This window comes from Cryptomeria japonica, chromosome 3 (assembly GCF_030272615.1).
Source record: "Cryptomeria japonica chromosome 3, Sugi_1.0, whole genome shotgun sequence".
Taxonomy (NCBI): domain Eukaryota; kingdom Viridiplantae; phylum Streptophyta; class Pinopsida; order Cupressales; family Cupressaceae; genus Cryptomeria; species Cryptomeria japonica.
In genome coordinates this window covers 116053279-116071610 of record NC_081407.1, presented here as the reverse complement: position 1 = coordinate 116071610, position 18332 = coordinate 116053279, and the positions used below count along the sequence as shown (strand labels likewise).

The 18332-nt window shown below is 37.4% G+C and overlaps 1 protein-coding gene across 1 annotated transcript in view; it reads left to right on the top strand.

The window, feature by feature from the left end:
- LOC131064919 (HVA22-like protein k) overlaps positions 1-16857 on the top strand; it is a 145968-nt gene extending 129111 nt beyond the window's left edge. Inside the window, exons 7-8 of the mRNA XM_057999248.2 lie at positions 16341-16413; positions 16498-16857. Coding sequence (XP_057855231.1) covers positions 16341-16413; positions 16498-16607 — 183 coding nt within the window. The 3' untranslated portion in view covers positions 16608-16857. The remainder of the gene's footprint in view (positions 1-16340; positions 16414-16497) is intronic.
- Positions 16858-18332: the final 1475 nt, after the last annotated feature.

Genomic DNA, 18332 nt, shown 5'->3' with positions numbered 1-18332 from the left:
AATCTTCTGCGTTGAGTGGATTCTTGTTGTGACCTTTTCACACATCACCCCATTGCAAACGGGGACCCCCTCTCTTTTGCTTTTTGTGTCGTGTTAGTTTAGGGTTTTGGTAGTAGGCGGCAATTTTGAGCTTCTCAGTGCCCGAGTTCCAGTTTTGAAATGATCATGCCTAAGTGCTATTAGGGTTTTTAAATTTTGGAAAATGTTAAATGTCTGTGTGATCCTAATTTTGTCTAAGTCTGCACTTTTGAGCGTGATTGAGTTTAAATGTGTTCAAATCGGTGATATTTTTGTGTCTAAGCATTAAGAGGTCTTTTAGGGGTTATTTTCTTGCTCCTAGGAGGTAATTCAAGTAGAAATTTCACTTTATATTGATGATATCCCTTTTTGCTCACTCAAATTTTGGTGAATTTGGCTAAGTCCCAATGTGTAGTGATGAAATTTGAGGTAAAATCCTGATGAGGGGTGGTTTTCCTTGGTTTTTAAGCAAATTTCTGATGGACCCTAATTTTCCCCCATTCACAATCCCGATGGAGGGCGTTTTCCACCAGGGGGCTCAAATTTTGACAAAGTGTTGGAAATTATCCTGATGACCCACGTTTTTCCCTGGAATGAAGTATGAACTTTAATGTGGATGAAATTGCCTATCCTAATGTAAGTCGATTTTCCCCTAAGTCAATTTGTGAGCAAGTTTGATGGATTTTAATGCAGACAATTGTTTTGATAGGTGGCAAATTTCCCCTAAGTATGATTTATGATGATTTTTGATCTCGATAATCATTGAGATGGAGATCAATTTTCCCCAAAAGTGGATTTTTGGACTTAATGAGCAAAATGAAGTGATTTTTGGTGTCCAGATGGGAATCGATTTTCCCCAATGGCATTTTTGATAAGTTATGATGATTTTTAGTTTGGAATTTTATCCAGATGGGGGTCGTTTTTCCTAAGAGGCAATTGAAATGATTTGTGATGAATTTTCATCTGGATTTTTATCCATATATGGGGCGATTTTCCCCAATTGGCCCAAAATTGATGAAAGTGAATTAAATTTAATAAAAGTGGGTCAAATCTAATTGTTTTTGTATTGACAAACGATTATTTAATAATCAAAAACAATTATTTAATGATTTGCAATGATTATTAATGATTAAATATTTTCCAAAGGCAAATCAATTTTCCCTAGGCAAGTTTAGAAGGCAAAGTTTTATCCCACATTGCTTGTGTGGTGAATTGACAGCGTAAATTCTAGTTTAAAAGAGCCTGCCCAACATTAAAATAATATTATAAGTGCTGATTGTGACAGTGATGCAGAGCATCCAACAAACTTAACCAACTAGGGAGATTTCTTTCTCCCAACTCACCTAATCAAAAAGGTGATTGCTCTTCATAAAGCGACAAGAGTCTTCACAAGGTTACTAACCTCAGTAATGCTCAACTCACATCATGAATTAGATACTCTCAAACAAATGAACCCTTTGACACCCTTACATGGGCCTTCCAACAAGAACAACCATGAACGTTTACCCTCCCTACTACCCATAAGGTCACAAGATATGCTACTGCTGCAACACTGTCATTCTATGACAGTCAAGTATGCTTGAGGACTCATCTCCCAAGACCAATTACGCACACACCAACCCAAAGTTACTCAAGGACATGCCAGTGACTCTCTCTCCCATAACCAAAGCACAAGTCTCAACCCCCCCAACAACCCTAGAAAGCATCTTGACACCCTGCTGTCCTAACACTGTTCACAAAGACAAAACAACATCAATAGGACAGTCACACTTTCAATGACCTACTCCTTGTTTTTAGCCCTCCCAATGCACTTGATGAAGATGGAGGACCACCCTACCATTCCTCTGACATCCAACCTCTGACCACAAGACCCAACCAACGTTCAACCATTCCAAACACAAGTTTTGTGCACTCTTAACAAGGACAGTCACTATCCTAACTCTGAGACAGCCTTACTATTTTGGTATTTGGTTCACTTCCTTGGCTTATGATCACTGAGAATTGGTTCTTAGACTCTCCTCACACTCCACCATGTCTTCAACCAACTTTACAAACCCTCCTTACCATTCAACACCTCCAAAACTCCAACACTGTTCTGCTGTTCACAGTCTGTAACACTGATACCAGTCACATTACCATCCATTAGCACGTGCCGACTTTTACATGAAGTCCTGCAACCACCCAAGTTTGAAAGGACATAGTATTTTACAAGATCCCACCACTTGGTGAGGACAATCAATCAGGAAATAAAACAAAAATCATTTTATTTCAGTCTCAGGTTACCCCGATCAAGGGTTTGGACTGATTTTATTAAACCTAGGATATCTTTGCCAAATCACAACTAAATCAAATGAGTCAAAGTTTAAAATGAAATAGGCTCATTCCCAATTCACATCCAATAAGCTTTCCAAGCGAATGAATGGGCTTTAGTGATGAAAAGTGGTCAAAACCAGTCTGCTGCGTGAGAAAAGAACTCAGAAAATGCAGCAACTTCAAGTTTTTTTTTGATATTTGCCTTAATACATGGCATTCAAAACTTTACACAGAACGAGGACAGACCTTTATAATGTCCTCCAAGCCTGCAAAACGGTTACAACCACCTTCTCAACTTGTTTTTAACAAACTCACTCCTAAGTACCTTTACAAACTCAAAAAGTTGCTTTGACAACTTTGTCAATATTGACAATGTTTTTGCTCACAGTGAACCTAGACCTAATCTGAGACCCCGTGACTCAATAATGATTCAAATAGGTCCAAATACATCAAATAAACCCTTTTACATCATAAATTCCCTTACATGACTCATTTTCACATATTTGCACAATATTGACAACTTTTGACAATTTTGTCAATATTACAACTTTAGGACTCAAAACCTTAACAAATGGACTCTTAGACACTTATTACATCATAAATGGTCATTATTGACCTTATTACATAGAATAAACACAAAACCATTGATCTTGTACCAACTTGACCTTATTGTGCCATGAGGACCTATTAGGTGCTCCTGCGCCAAACAGTCAAGTGGCTGATTGGAGGCAAGTTAGAGGTTTTCCAACTGGGCGATTTTGCCCAAGTGTCATTTTTGACACCATTTTTGAAGGAAGTTGCAGATTTGAAGAGCTTATTTGCCCAATCAGACCTGGACGCTGCCATTGAAGGGAGCTACAGCAAGCTTTGGTGGCACATTTTGCCACATTTAGCGATTTTTGGGAGGTGGCACCATTATTAGAGAGGTGGCGATTTTGTTTGGGAGGTTGATTCCTCCACACTTTGGGCAATTTTCCTTGATATAGCTGGGCGCCATTATTGATTGAAGGCTGCAAATACACTCAGATCAGAATTTACACCATAGCTGGAACTTGTGTTGACTCCATTGTTGGCTGGAAACTTCATTTCCAGGCCTATTTTTTTACTTCCAGCCATTCTACACCTATGCGATTTTGTTTGGAGGTCTTTTGGAGGCATTTTCTGAGGTACATCATTGCTGGTGTAGGTCTGAAACAGTTGTTGCAGGTTGTCTTCGGACTGATTTTCATTTCCAGCTCCTCCATACTTGGCTGATTTCATTTGTGCACCAAATTTAGTGAGTTTTGGGGGCTTTTTTTGAGGGTTTCATTGCTGGTGCGAGTGTGAAACTCCATTTTCAGACTTGTCTTCAGACTTATCCATTTTTTACCAGCCCCCTACTTGTGCCTAGACTTAACCATTTTGATTTTGGGAAGGTATATTTCATCAAATACAAGTGTTTCCTATGACTGTAAAAAGTCCAAATGACTGATTTTTACAGGTTGCAGGTTGTCTTCAGACTTTGAGCTGCCATTGTTGTTCTTGGAAGGGTGTCTTCAGACATTGAAAAGTGAAAAATCAGACCTTTCATACCCTTTTCCAAGCATTTCCAGATTTGTGGTATACTTCTGGACACTAAATTTGACATTTTTTCTGAGTATGCTACCTTTTTTTTAGAAATCAGACTTTACACAAGTCTGAAACTAAGGTTTTATGAGGGTTTTAGACCCTATTTTTATCACATTTCCATTCTATTTTCAGAATTCTTGAAGAATATTGTTAGAATTTCTTGATTTTCATCCCTAAATTTGTCTGAATCTTAAAAAATCAGAAGTTAAAAAATTCTGAAAATAGGTTCTTTGGATAATTTTCCATGATATTTGACTTCAAGTTTCATACAGGTACCATGTCTAAATCCGGAATCAGTGCAAGGAAGGATTAGTTGAAGATAGTTCAAGAGGAATTCTATCCAGATTCCCAATTGTCCTCCTGATGGAAGGGAATCACAGACACGAACATGGAATTCCTGAATATGGAGCGGATGTGGCAAAGAATGTTTGGAATGAAGAACTAGCTTCCTTCTCCAACTTACGCCAATATCATGAAGAGTGGCATATTTCACGCCGTTGGGTTTCCTCAATCCATACAGTGCAACAAGCTTGTTCTAGAGTGTGCAAGGCATTATGATCCAATCTCCAAGATCATCCAATCTCCCAAGGGGGTAACTCTTGCCCACCTCGCTGAAGATGCAATTCCGGAAGCATTTTGTATTCTCCGGAGTGCAGACATGAAAGAAAGAATGAAGGATGAGTATGAAGCAAAATATAAATTGAAGGCGGATGCGTGTAAGACAATTATAAACAAGGAATGGATGATTGAACCAAGGCCCCACCATTCCAAAGCACCTAAAAGACTTGTGTATAGATTTTAAGGATGAATACAACGACTTGACATTCTTGCTCAATCGAGTGATGGGGATGCCACAAGGTGCTTTGTTCGATGGATGGATGTTTTATTTTATCCAAGATTGTATGAGGGGAATAATGATCAATTGGGCCAAGATTATTAGTGACAATTTGGATTTTCAATTAAAGAATGTGGAAAAGACTAGGTCATTCGACATGACTTCCTATCTTGTATACCTACTTGCAAGATTTGTCACATACAAGGGATTGATATGCAAAGGTGAAGTTAGGAATGGACTAGGACAATATAGACGATATGAATGCTATCCACAACTTGATATGCATAGAATTGAAGACTACAAGAGGGTGAACGATGCTTTCACCATGTATATTACAAGGATGTTGCAGGGCGGGATCCACAAAAGGTTATCCAAGGTGGCAACCGAGCTGATAGAGAAATATGGATCGTGGTACATATAGTTTCCCACCTTCACATACCTATGGATTCAAGGATTCAAATCCGCACCTTACAAGCTTCCTAGGTATCTTATAGACAAAATTATCCTACTTGAGGTGGTGAGGCAGCTTCTGGAATTTGGTTTCATTAAGAAGGAGAATCATAGAATAGGGATAACTTTCCCTATTGCAATAGGAAAGAATTTGGAGTTGTGCCACATTGCTGCTGCAACCAGTTCAGTGATTGATGAGATTGCATTTTATCGTCTTGGAACTTACAAGAGCAGAGATAGATTTGATCTGCATAAGAATGTTGAAAGGATCAAGGGAGAAAGATTCATACATAAGGTTGACATTGAGGATTACTAGGCTAATCTCATGGACGAATAAGCAACAAGGAAGAGGATGTGGTCTAGGATGTGTTGTGACGTATTCACACATCGCCCCATCGCAAATGGGGACCCCTTCTTTTTTTGCTTTCTAGGGTTTGTTTTCTAGGTCTTTTAGTGTTTTGTCTGTTAGCCTTTGCAGGATGAATGCTGTCAGGAGGATCACTGGATAGCAGACTCTTCTTGAGCTAGGGTGAGTCAGTTGATGCTCCAAGTTAAGGGCGTTTTTCAAGGTCTTCCTTAGGCTTGGTTTTGCTGGTGGTGTCCCGTTTGAGTTCGAGGAAGTCAGTGAGTGGTTGAGCAAATTTGGCTAAGTCTGAAATGTCCTGATCTTGAAATTTGGCTAAGTCTGGAATGTCCTGATCCTGAAATTTGACTAAGTCTGGAAAACTGAAGAATCCTCCAAAAACTAGATTTTGCAATATAACTCCTGGAGGTCCGAAACCACTCTCAAACATCCTGACAGTATATATGGAATATTCTTTCTTCTTTCTTATACTTAAATGTTATATTCTATAAAATGATCCTAACGGAGAGACCAAAATGTCAAATTTCGCTCCTGACCCTTCCAAAGAGTCCAAAGCGAATTTTCGCTCCTGACCCTTCCAAAGGGTCCAGAGCGAAATTCTCCATAAGACATTCTAGTTTGATCCAAACTTAGAACCAACTTGTTCCCAGGCATTTTTGAGGGAAAAATACTTGTTTGGATGGAGAAATGTGAAAATGAAGTCAGGAGTTTGGCCAAGATTAAGAATTTCGCTCCTGACCCTTCCAAAGGGTCCAGAGCGAAAATCCTTATACACCTCAATTTATCACTTGTTAAGACCAAGTTCCTAGCTTCCTTAAGCATGGTAAAGGCAAATTGATATGTTCTAGCCTTGTAAATATGGAAAGATGAAGAATTCTAGCCTGAAAGGAGAATTTCGCTCCTGACCCTTCCAAAGGGTCCAGAGCGAAATTCTTGAAAACACTCATTTTTCCTTAAGCAAGAATAAGTACCAAGGTGGAGATGCATGAGGAAAGATCTTTGTTTGCCTCTCAAGGAGATTTGGAGTTCAAAAGGTCAAGAATGAAGCTCAAATCTTGATTATCGCTCCTGACCCTTCGAAAGGGTCCAGAGCGAAAATCCTTGTAGACCACATTTTCTTCTCAGTTTTGGCTAAGTGTTCCTTTCTAGGGCATGTTTGAGGATGAATTAGTTTGATCTTGCCTTGAGTTGGAGTTGGTGGATTTTTGAAGAGCAAGATTTTGGCCTAAAGGAGAATTTCGCTCCTGACCCTTCCAAAGGGTCCAGAGCAAAATTCATCATAAACCTTGTTTCTTGCCTTGAATGGACTAGAAATCTTGTTCCTAATGTGGAAAATGATCTAATTTTGCTTTATGAGATGGTTTGAAGCTTGAAAAGTGAGCAATCTAGCTTGGAATGAGATTTTCGCACCTGACCCTTCCAAAGGGTCCAGAGCGAAAATCCACTTGAAGCTCATTTCCTCCTAAGTTTGACTAATTTTTGATTTGCAGGGTATCTTGGAAGGAAGGTTGGACATTCTTGTTGCCTTTGAAAGGTTTGAAAGCATTGAGAAATGAAGGATTTTGGACCAAAAGGGAAATTTCGCTCCTGACCCTTCCAAAGGGTCCAGAGTGAAATTCCTAAAAGCTCTTATTTTTGCAATGAAGAAGGTCAAGTTTTTGATTTGTTATGACGTGGATGGAAGAGAAATAACTTGTCTTTGCCTTTGAGGTCGTTTTGAAAGGAAGAAATGAAGAATCTAGCCTAAAACAAGATTTTCGCTCCTGACCCTTCCAAAGGGTCCAGAGCGAAAATCTCTCTAAGAGGCATTTCTTTCCTTGTTTGGCCAAATCTTGATGACTAAGGCATGTTGAAGGAGAGAATGAATATGATCTAGCCTTTGAGAGTATTTGGAAGTTGTGAAAATGAAGGATTCTAGCTAGGAAAGGAAATTTCGCTCCTGACCCTTCCAAAGGGTCCAGAGCGAAATTCCTTATGAACCTACTTTTTGACCTTTCTTGGACATGAAACCTTGTTCCTAGGGCAAAGAAGGATGATATTCTACCTTGCAAAGAGGTTTCAAGTTTAAAAAATGATGATTTTTGGTCAAGAATGAGAATTTCGCTCCTGACCCTTTCAAAGGGTTCAGAGCGAATTTTCTCAAAACTTCTTTTTGCTATCAAGTTTTTGCTAGATCAAGTGTGGGATAAGATAAAATCAAAGAGAAATTGCCCCTGAGAGTGACTTTGAGTTGCTATAAATCATGAAAGATGAAGGAATTGAGCCTAGAAGTGATTTTTGCTCCTGACCCTTCCAAAGGGTCCAGAGCGAAAATCTTTAAAATCAACTTTTCTTCCAAATTTTGAGCAAAGCCAAGCTTGGACAAGGGTGTGAGAAGGCATTTGGATTGCCTTAGAGTGGATTTTGGTCGCCAAGAATGCAAATTTTGAAGCCAAATGAAAATTTCGCTCCTGACCCTTCCAAAGGGTCCAGAGCAAAATTTCTAAGATTCTCCTTTTTCCTTGCAATTCAAGACAAGATTTTGGTTTTTATACCCTGGAGAGGAGTGAGACAAGATGTTCTATGCCTTGGAGGTGATTTGAAGTTGAAAGGATGGCAAAATAGCCCTAAAACAAGATTTTCGCTCCTGACCCTTCCAAAGGGTCCAGAGCGAAAATCCTAAAACCTACTTATTCCTTTCAAATTTATACTGAGACAAGACTAGACCAAGGTAAAAGATGCCCTTGAGATTGTCTTTGAGTTGATGGTTGTCTCCAAAAGTAATGATTTTAGGCCAGAGGAGGAAATTCGCCCCTGACCCTTCCAAAGGGTCCAGACCGAAAATCTTAAAATCTCCTATTTTGCTTTGCAAAAACAAATCAAACTTGGATTGGGTGAAAGAAGAGAACTATTTCCTAGCCTTGTGAGGTGGATTGAAGTTGGAATGATGAAAAATGAGCTACAAGCAAAGAAATTCGCTCTTGACCCTTCCAAAGGGTCCAGAGCGAAAAACCCGAAAGTCACTTTTTTTCCTTCAAAATTTGAGTGAGGTCAGGTCTAAACAAAGATGAAAGAAGCTATTTAGAATGCCTTGGAGAGATTTGGACCTTCAAAAAATGTGAATTTTGAGCTCAAGTGAGAATTTCGCTCCTGACCCTTCCAAAGGGTCCATAGCGAAATTCTGGATAGGTCCTGTCCCTGGCTAGGTTGTTGAGCAAAATTGACCTTTTTCGCCTTGTGAGGATCAAACCAAAGCTAGCAAGTTGAGAAGTGGATTCAAACTAAAGGAGTTTTGATGAATTGAGGTGAAGGAGATTGGAAATTTGGCTTGAAGAGTGAATTTCGCCCCTGACCCTTCCAAAGGGTCCAGAGCGAAATTCTTAAAACCTCCATTTTTGCCCCAAATTTGCATCAAGCTTGGTGTTGGTTGAGAATGAGGACGTCCTTGGGCATGTATCTAAGCAAGTATGATCACAAGGTGAGAGGAATTTGAGCCAGGAATGCAAAATTCGCTCCTGACCCTTCCAAAGGGTCCAGAGCGAAATCCTTATGGAGCCTATCCTTGGAAAGAATTTTTAGCAAGCTTCATTTTGATATCTTCTTGTTGATGATTTAAGGTAGGAAATGCTATGTTGAAATAAATTCATTATGTGTCCTTAATCATTTCTTGATTTGTTTTGCAGATGAAAGAAGATCGGGCCAGGACAAGGACGACCTCCTTCAGTCCAGTATCATCAAGGACGACCTCCTCCATCTATTTTCTAGCCCAGCATTTTAAGGGAAGGTACACCATCCATCCTGCACATCAAAGACAAAAGAAGATCAAAGCAAGGGTCCGTTGAAGAAGCCAATAGTTTCAGAAGAGTTAATTAAAGTTAGCTTCTAAGCATCACCAAATTGAACATCAACCAAGTGTCAGACAAGATGGCATCCCAGTCATCATTCCTCCAGTTGGATTGGTCCACCTCAGCGTGTCCAGATTCAATGTACCTGACTCATCAAAGATGACACAAACTTCGATGTACCTACCCCGGCTATCCATTGGTCGAATATTCCAGAGAAGACGTGTCCAAATAATGCAATTATTTCATTGGTCAGAATTAAGTTTGTTGTAACAAACCCTAATTAGGGTTTTCATTGTAAAATCTCGGCCATTGATCTCAAATTGATCCAAGCCATTGAATTGTATTGTGGGCATTATATAAGCCTTGGCTCCTCATTTGTAAAGGCTAATAGTTAGTCAATAGTGAGTCAGTAGATAGTAGTTAGTTCATAAAGGTTAGAATAGCTAATGATTAATAGCAAATAGAATAGTAGTTACAGTAGAATAGAAAGAGAAGGCAAAGATTGTTGCCAATATGTTGTAAAAGACTTGTAAACTTCATTGAAGAAATGGTGAAATCTATGGGTCGATTCAACAATTTGCATGGTCTCTATACTTCTCAGATTTGATTTCATGTTATTAGATGAATGGAAGAAATGTGTTTGATTAACGGTGAAATTCGTATATCCATACTACTAGCAGTTTGTTGATTGTAAACTTGCCTTGTGTAGTCAACTAGAATCATTTAGCTTAAGCTTAACTTCAATTGTCGCTTCTTCATTGATATGCATCAGCCTGATGGTATCCATGCTTGTAGCGATGATCCGAACATCATAGAGCTTTCCTCCGAAGATCGCAGTAACCTTGTGGAGATGGTCCTGGGATGTCAAAACAAGACTTAGTTAGAATTTCATCAAAGGTCATTCATTGCTCCTACATTCTTAGTGTTAGAATTAGATCCTTCCCTCGCCCTTGTTTTTTTTCCTTTTTCCAAAAATCTAGACTAGTGAAATCCTGTGTTCCAGCAATATTCAAAGCAAATCAGACGTTCAGTCATCAAGTGTAAGTCCCCTTGTGATTCTAGCAAAATCACATCATACCACGAAGAGCTTATCCACGAGTAGAGAACCTACATACAAGAACCTTGGAGTTGCCTTGACTGATCCTTCGGCGAGATCTTCAGCAGTCAGGAAACTTTGCTCAAGAGAGGATAAGGTACCTTTAGGTATTTTATTCTGTGTTAGGTCGTGTACAAAACACAGATCAACAGGATGTTAGTTGATTTCATGAGGAAATGTGAACTTTTCTCCATACTAGACTAGATAGTTGATGACAGTGATCATACTCATTTGCAATATGAAAATGAAGTGAGCAAACCTATCCTTTTGCCTAGTTGGTCATAGCCAAAGGTGGTGGATTTGAATGTGCTTATGAGAGAAGTTGTTGATTTTTCCAGAGAGTGGGTAGACTAGTATATGAACAAACTGATAGATATGGGCGTTGCCTTCACCTATGAGAAAATGAAACAAGAGGAGTCTTCTCTTGAAGATGATCAAAAAACAATTAGTGATATGAGGATTCATGTAGATGAGGAGAGTCATGCTCCTAAACGAAGGAAGAGTATGCTTGGAGAATCCAAGATGAAGGGGAAGGAGTCGAAGAAGAAGAAGCAGAAACCTAGCACTTCTTTGTCTCCCCCTAGTTTGTCATCAGTGAAGGAGATAGATATGCTAGAGAGGAGTAAAGAATTTGAACAATGCTCCAATACAATGATTTTACCAAAGAATATTCAAGAGTTGCATGCTACAACAACATCGACACCACGACATGAAGATGAAGAGCAACTAGGATCTCCTACTGTCTAGTTGGAAGTTAGTTTGGCCAATAATGTTTATGATTTGACTAAGGACAAGGAAGATGATGATGATGTTATCTCAGCATTGAGAGGACTTGATTAGGAGATGTGTCTTGATGATGGAATGGAGATTTCCACCATTCCCGATTGGTTACTATGGAGCATTGAGAAAAAGGATGAAAATGATAGGGACATAACCTATTGATGATAGTGATGACTATTTAGCCAGGTTTGATAAGGAGAATGAACCAAAGAAGGCTAAGATATTTTCAAATATAGCTAGAGATGAAACAGGTATGCAGATTGCATAGGTAGCTATCTCGATGGGTGATGTGACCAAAGATGCGGCTACTCCCATGGATTACTAGATCACTTTGATTGCTCTTGGACGGACTACAAAGACATAGGAGTTCCAGGAACTTGATGATCTGGTCCGAGCAATCAATGCAAGATTGGATAGGGCCATAGAGAAGAAAGATATGTATAAGGAAGAGAACATGAAGCTTAAAGAATATATTGTAGGGATGAGGTGTGAGGATCCCACTTTTGTCTCGCCTATTGCAGTTGATCATGGATTTCACTTTGATAATGAGGCAGTGAGGACTACACATGTAGAATTTGGTAAATGGATTGAAGATGTGACAAAACAGGTGGACGATTTCCTAACTCAGTTTGTCCAAGCATTTGATAGGACGTCAATGCTCGCATTTAGGATACAGTATTTGGAAGGAGTTTGGGATGAGTTCTAGCTCATATAGGAGAAGACCATTCCCCACCTCAGAGTGTTGAAAAGAATTCCGATGCCTACATTGATCGAGGAGGGAGTTGTGCATGAGGGAGATATCTATGATTTCCATGGTTGGTATTGTTCATTGGCCATGTGGAAATCTACTTATGAAGATGCACGGAAAGATTGTGTAGAGATGGAAGGATTGATTCAAGAGATTCAATCCAAAACCCTTACATGCATTGAAGAATTGTTAGGGGTAGATGTCAGTGCTTCCAACGGTCTACACTTAGAAGAATTGAGAGATAAGATGAAGTTAATGTACTTCAGCTAGTTGGATTCTTTGAAGAAGAATCGAATTGATGATTTGGTTTCCCTGTTTATCCATGTCCATAGTTCATAGAAGCTTATGCAGATTGGGAGAGTGTTTTGGATACTCGTTCCAATGCGTTGGATGTGATTGATGCTCAATAGGAGGCTTTTCCAGCATTACCATGGAGGAGCTAGATTTAGTTTTGGCCAAATTCTTGGAATATGCTTCTAGAGAGAGGAATGCAGGTTGGAATCTTTCAGAAGATTCCCTACTTGATGACTAGGCATCATTCCATTGGATCACATGTTGGTGATTCCTTTTTTGATTTAAACCCTAATTAGGGCAACTTTAGGGTTGTGTCGGCATGATCTTGGCCCTCGATTCTAAACGAATCTTGGTCATTCATTTCTTTTGAGACTCTATATAAACCCCATTGCCTTTCATTTGTAAGAGAGATTTTTGAGAATTGTCGTCTACATGTTGCAGATTTGAATACAATCATTGAAGCTTGGTGATTTTGTGTAAGTGTTGTATCCATTTGTGGTTCTCATTGCCTCCAAGTTAGATTAGAATTTTGTTTCAAGCATTTTAGATTGAATGAAAGAAGTGTTGAATGCATTTGTGTGGAATCCATTTAATCCATACCACTAGCCTCTTGCTGATTGTAAGTGTGCCTTGTGTGGTCAATTGTAATTTTTATTGAGCTTAACTTCACTTGTTCCATGCCCATTGTTATGCATTGCTTTGATGGTATCAATGTTTGATGGTCATAATTTGAACACCTATGAGATATACCTTAGATGATTGCAGCAAGCTTGTGTCAAATTGTTCATTTGATGGCGAGACCTTGCCTAGTAGGATTCCATTGAATCGTTCATTGCCTCTTGCATTTTAGGTTTTAAAATTCTTTTTAAAAAATATTTGTTAGAATAGATCGAGCTCAATTGTAAATCTTTAGTCATTGGCATAACCTATTCCAATTCCAGATCGATGAAAAGATCTCCAACATTGAACAATTACATAAGTCCCCAAGTGAAAACAGCATATCACATCAAACCATTGAGTTACCGACATGTCAAGAACTGATTGTAGAAACCTTGGAATCGTCTTAGTTGATCAGATATATAGCATCTGAGGCGATTTTGTTCAAGAGAGGGTAAAATATTTTGGTATTTTATTCTGTGTTCGTATGTGCATAAAACACACATCAACAATTCCATTGTAGTTGATACATAATATAAAATGTGTACCATCCTTATACAGTTGCAGCTGAAAGTTGACTTTTTCATTGCTTTCTTTTAATCTTCATTTTTTTGTCCTTTCGGAGGGTATAGATTTTTGGCAGATAAAGATAGTTTACTATGATATAATAAAATGTTGATCTGTAGAACTTACAAAATAAGCTCTAATGACAATATGTGGAGGAAATTTTCTAACTGTCATGGGATACTTAAGCTTCTAGTCTTAATGAAAAAGTAAAACAAGTCTGCTTGTATAATGTTATATATTGGATTGTATTAATTTTAATTTGGATTGAAAGAGTAAGGATGCCATATGGTTGGATTATCGAGAGTATAAAAAATATGGTATTTCTATAAATTTTGAAATGGGTTTTATTGAATTGTGATCCAATGCTTTGGCTCGAAAATAGCAGAAGCAAAATCAACCTTTTAATTTTTATTTTTTTAAATCCCTTCTCTTACTAATTTTTTCGAGTTGCATTTCACAAAAAACTGATTCAAATTGTTAGATTGTTATGAGTTGCTGATGAGTTAAGTTTCGATTATGTGAAAGACTCCAAAGTTTGGAGATAATAGATGTAAGAATGCAAATTGCTTTAGGACCCTGGTAGTTAAATAGATCACTACTAGGCTAATCATATAACATTTCCCAAGAGGTTAAAGGATTTAGATTCCACTATTTTAACATGGAAAACATATGAAATTGAGTGAATTTTACAAAATATTTAAATAGTTGCATGCGAAAGCTATGTCATTAACATTATAATTGTGGAAGCTATTTCAAAAGTCTATGGGGATGTTGGAGGCCTTTACTATATTGTCATAAGAATGAACAAAGCGTTTCTTTATTGTGGCAGGTGAAAGTTGAGTTCAATAGAACAATTCTATATACTTATAGACCACAAAGACTTAGTAAAGGTGCAACTATTTCTTTTATAAGATCACTTAATTAATTCTTATGCCACTTTTCTATTTGGTCAAAAAATATGGTATTCAACAAAAGAAAACTCAAGTGTTTCTTTTTGTAGTTGGTTTGCAATTATTGCAAATTGAAAATTAGTGGGTGAGGCGTTAATTGCCACAAATTTTATTTTGCACACATACATGGCTGAGATGCTTTCGTGTACACAAGCGCTGCTTGATGTTATCTGCAAGGTCCAAATTCTATTAGAGCCCTTTGAGAAGGAAAACGACCTAAAAAAGAGGTAAAGAGAAGAGATGACAGCTATAGGCCAAGGTCAAGGAGACTTGCATTTCTAGGATTCCTCCATTTCTCTATTTCGAGTACTGGTGGTGGTGTTGGGGCTAGAGTTTGTGGATCTAGTTTGGATTTGTGTATTGTACTAAACATTATTCCAGATTTCCACCTCACTTGAGAGCACAATTTGGAATAAAGGGGCATCAAGTGACAAAGGGTGCAATTGGACTTTTTTGGTTTTATTGTCTGATTCCATTTCATAATACTAGGTAATTAGTCCTTAGTTTTGTTAAAAATATGTTTATTTATTTATGTATTTTAAACTTTAAAATTTAGGGAGTTTTGGAATTTAGATTCTAGATTTTAGGATATTTTTAACTTTTTTTGTCTCCTTGGCAAAATCTAGTAGATGCTATTGTTTTGTTGGGGTGGGGTTCATATCCTCTAATGATGAGGAGATGAAGAACTTGTTTTTGAGTGAAAATGTGGCAAATGTGAAGATTATTATGTTGAGAAGCTGTGTTTTACACCTTGCATGATAATACTGTAATATTATTATTTAGTTGTGCATCTTAGGATATGCATACTACACTAGCATTGAAAATCTTGAGGACACTTGTAAATTGTATGGTCATTGTAAATGCATTAAATTTGGGAAGCACACTGGGGAAATGTATTTATTATTTTTGGTTGTAGTTTAATGAGAACATGAAGTAATGGGTTTATGCTTTTATGTAACATTACTAATGGTTTTGTGTAGCTTGGTCTATAAAAACAAACACATGGATAGTGGTATGAGCAAGAAAAATGTTGAAATGCAAGTCAGCACAAGTAGGCTGCATAAGTGGTGACAAGAAACATACCATACTAGGATAGACAGTCATGAAGACACTTGTAAATTGTACGGGCTGTTGGAAATGTATTTAATGTGTGAGCTACATTGGGGAAACACATGAGAACGCAGCTTTATGTTTTCATGTAGTACTATTAGTGGTTTTGTGCAGCTTGGTTTATGTAAGCAAACATATGGATAGTGGTATGAGCAAGCAATATGTTGAAGTGCAAGTGAGCACAGGGGGGTTGCATATGTGATGACAGATAAATTTAGCAGGATGTGGCTACATAGTTCCCATTGCTCAATCACATGGAATAATGCAATGGTAGTTATTCTTGAAAAAGACTTGCATGAATGAACTTTGGGAATGTATTGTTATCATGTTCATTTGGTAATACATTGAGTGGTGCAATGTTCTCTTGCCGGGTATTCTTGGGAAAGGGTTTCCTAGGTTATATCTAGTGCCATCTTGGTTATGCTTTGCTATTGTTTTGCATTATGAAATTTCGCAACCTATTTAGTGTAGTTTCAATCATAAAAGTTATGTAGGAGATTTTTAATTGTTAATTAACAGTGTTTAATTTTCTATCAATGTATCATAACCTTGTGTGAACTTTTTTCTTTCAGAGATACTGGCATTCATAAAAATGAATACATGTGCAGAGCTATATTTATAGTTATGTTTTTACATAAATTCTTTCAAGAGATATTTGTGATGTATAAGATTCTGATGCTATTTTGTTATTTGGTGTGTTAACCAGTTTCTCCTTTTCTTTTGCAGAATAAGTTGTTGTCAGCGCACCAACATGAAATACAGTTTATGAAAGTTGCCCTGAAAAAATCTTTTGGGGCAGGTAAGGAAAACAAATGCACTAGAAATTATTACTGAATTGTTTTATCAATAGTTCTGTTGACTTTTTTTTTTCTATTTTAAATAGTTTATCAGGTTATACAAGATATTCTTCGACCATCAGTGCCATCATCAGATCATGAACCAGATGTTATTAGAAGGGATACCATGGAGGACTCAGCATCAGATTCTGATTGAGACTACATGCACTCGAGAGTTGTTCACAACTACTTTATGTACACATTGTGTCAGATTGCTTGAACACTCTTTTGCTTGATTGAGATGCTTACACATTTTGTTTTGATTGAAGCAATGTTGCTAGGTTACAAACAATGAAAAATCTTACCTTTACAAGTTTTAGAGAGGTGAGATCGGAAAATTGATCCCTATGTAGATACCAAGTTCCATACAGCATTATTTATAATAGATAGTTGTTTATCTTTTGTAAGTTTGGACTCAGAAATTAGCGATTGTTGGATGTGACTTTGAAAAACCACCCCATGCAAATATTTATTTCAATTCTTTTAAAAATTTATCAAAATTTTAACACCTTAAAGAGACATGCTATGGTGGTTGTGTAACTCCACCATCATGCAGCAGTCATCTTTATACAGTTACAGCGTATGTTTGTCTGTTGTTACATGAGTTATCTGGTTTCATTACAACATTTTTCTTCTCTGATGTGCTTTCATTAAACATGGACACTGACAACTAAAATTAGAGTTCATCATTTATTGGTATGCCCTGAATGACTTGGCAGCTAGTTTGAAAATTCTGTAAATATGATCTTAATTTTGGGAGTTGAGCAGATTTGTAAGTTGAGCTTTGTAATTATTGTCTACAGTGAGAAAAGTTAATAGATGTTATTGCTGGGAATATAATCATGACTACAATTATAATTGGTCACACTGTTTAACATTTAAAATATACAGTTATACTGTATACTCTTCTATTCAATCAAGAAGTACTGTAAACATATTCACTGGTCCAATTGCAGGGTAATGGCTAGCTGCCATTTATCTCTCGAGGGCTTATAAAGGACCTGTACGATGGGAAAGCACCTATTTAAGGAACTGAATTGGCAATCCTAGGCATCTCCTATCTTGATGATCAATGCATTGATCTGGAAAATTTGCAACACAGTTTACCCTGAGATCTTATTGAGTTCAGAGTATATTGTGTCCAAGTGCTCACAGGTTTTTTAATATATTTTTACCTACGAAATCATTTTTATTCATGCAACTCAGGATGGATTTAGATACCAACAAAGGGAAAAAGGAAGCATGGATATTAGAGAGGTGGCAGATTATTTCCAGTGATATTTGTTCCTGAAAGCTGTTATCTTATTCTGCCAAGGTTTATGGAAAATCTTTCTTTTGCCTTCCTTTATTTAGTGAAAATATATTTTACAAAAATTAGTAGAATCTATTTTCATTTGATCTTGAATAACTTTTGATGGTATGCCTCTTCTTATAGTCACTGTACGTGGGGAAATCTAGTAGGATATCTTACATTGCAAAGGTTCAATCAAGAAAAATATGGTAACGTAGTACTGTGGAATTATAAGGCTATATGCCACTAGTTCAAGTTCGTAGAAATCTGGATTTCACAGTTAAAATAATAGATGTTTGAAGCAATGTAAGTGCTGGAATTTATGACAAACAATGTGTAAAGGTGAAATCGAGTAAATAAATAAACAAGGATGATACGAAAAAGGGTACGAAGTTACCCTAGACAAATACATGTTTGGAAAAGTTAGATGACATAGAGCTATGCTTCCTATGTCTAATTTAGAGGTCAATTGCTCGCATGAAATCTTGGGATTGATGCAGCACTTGGTACAATTTTTTACAAGGCACTAATAATCGAAAACAACTTTCACTTGTACGCTCATCCAAGTGTGGGCATTCATGAACTCTATTA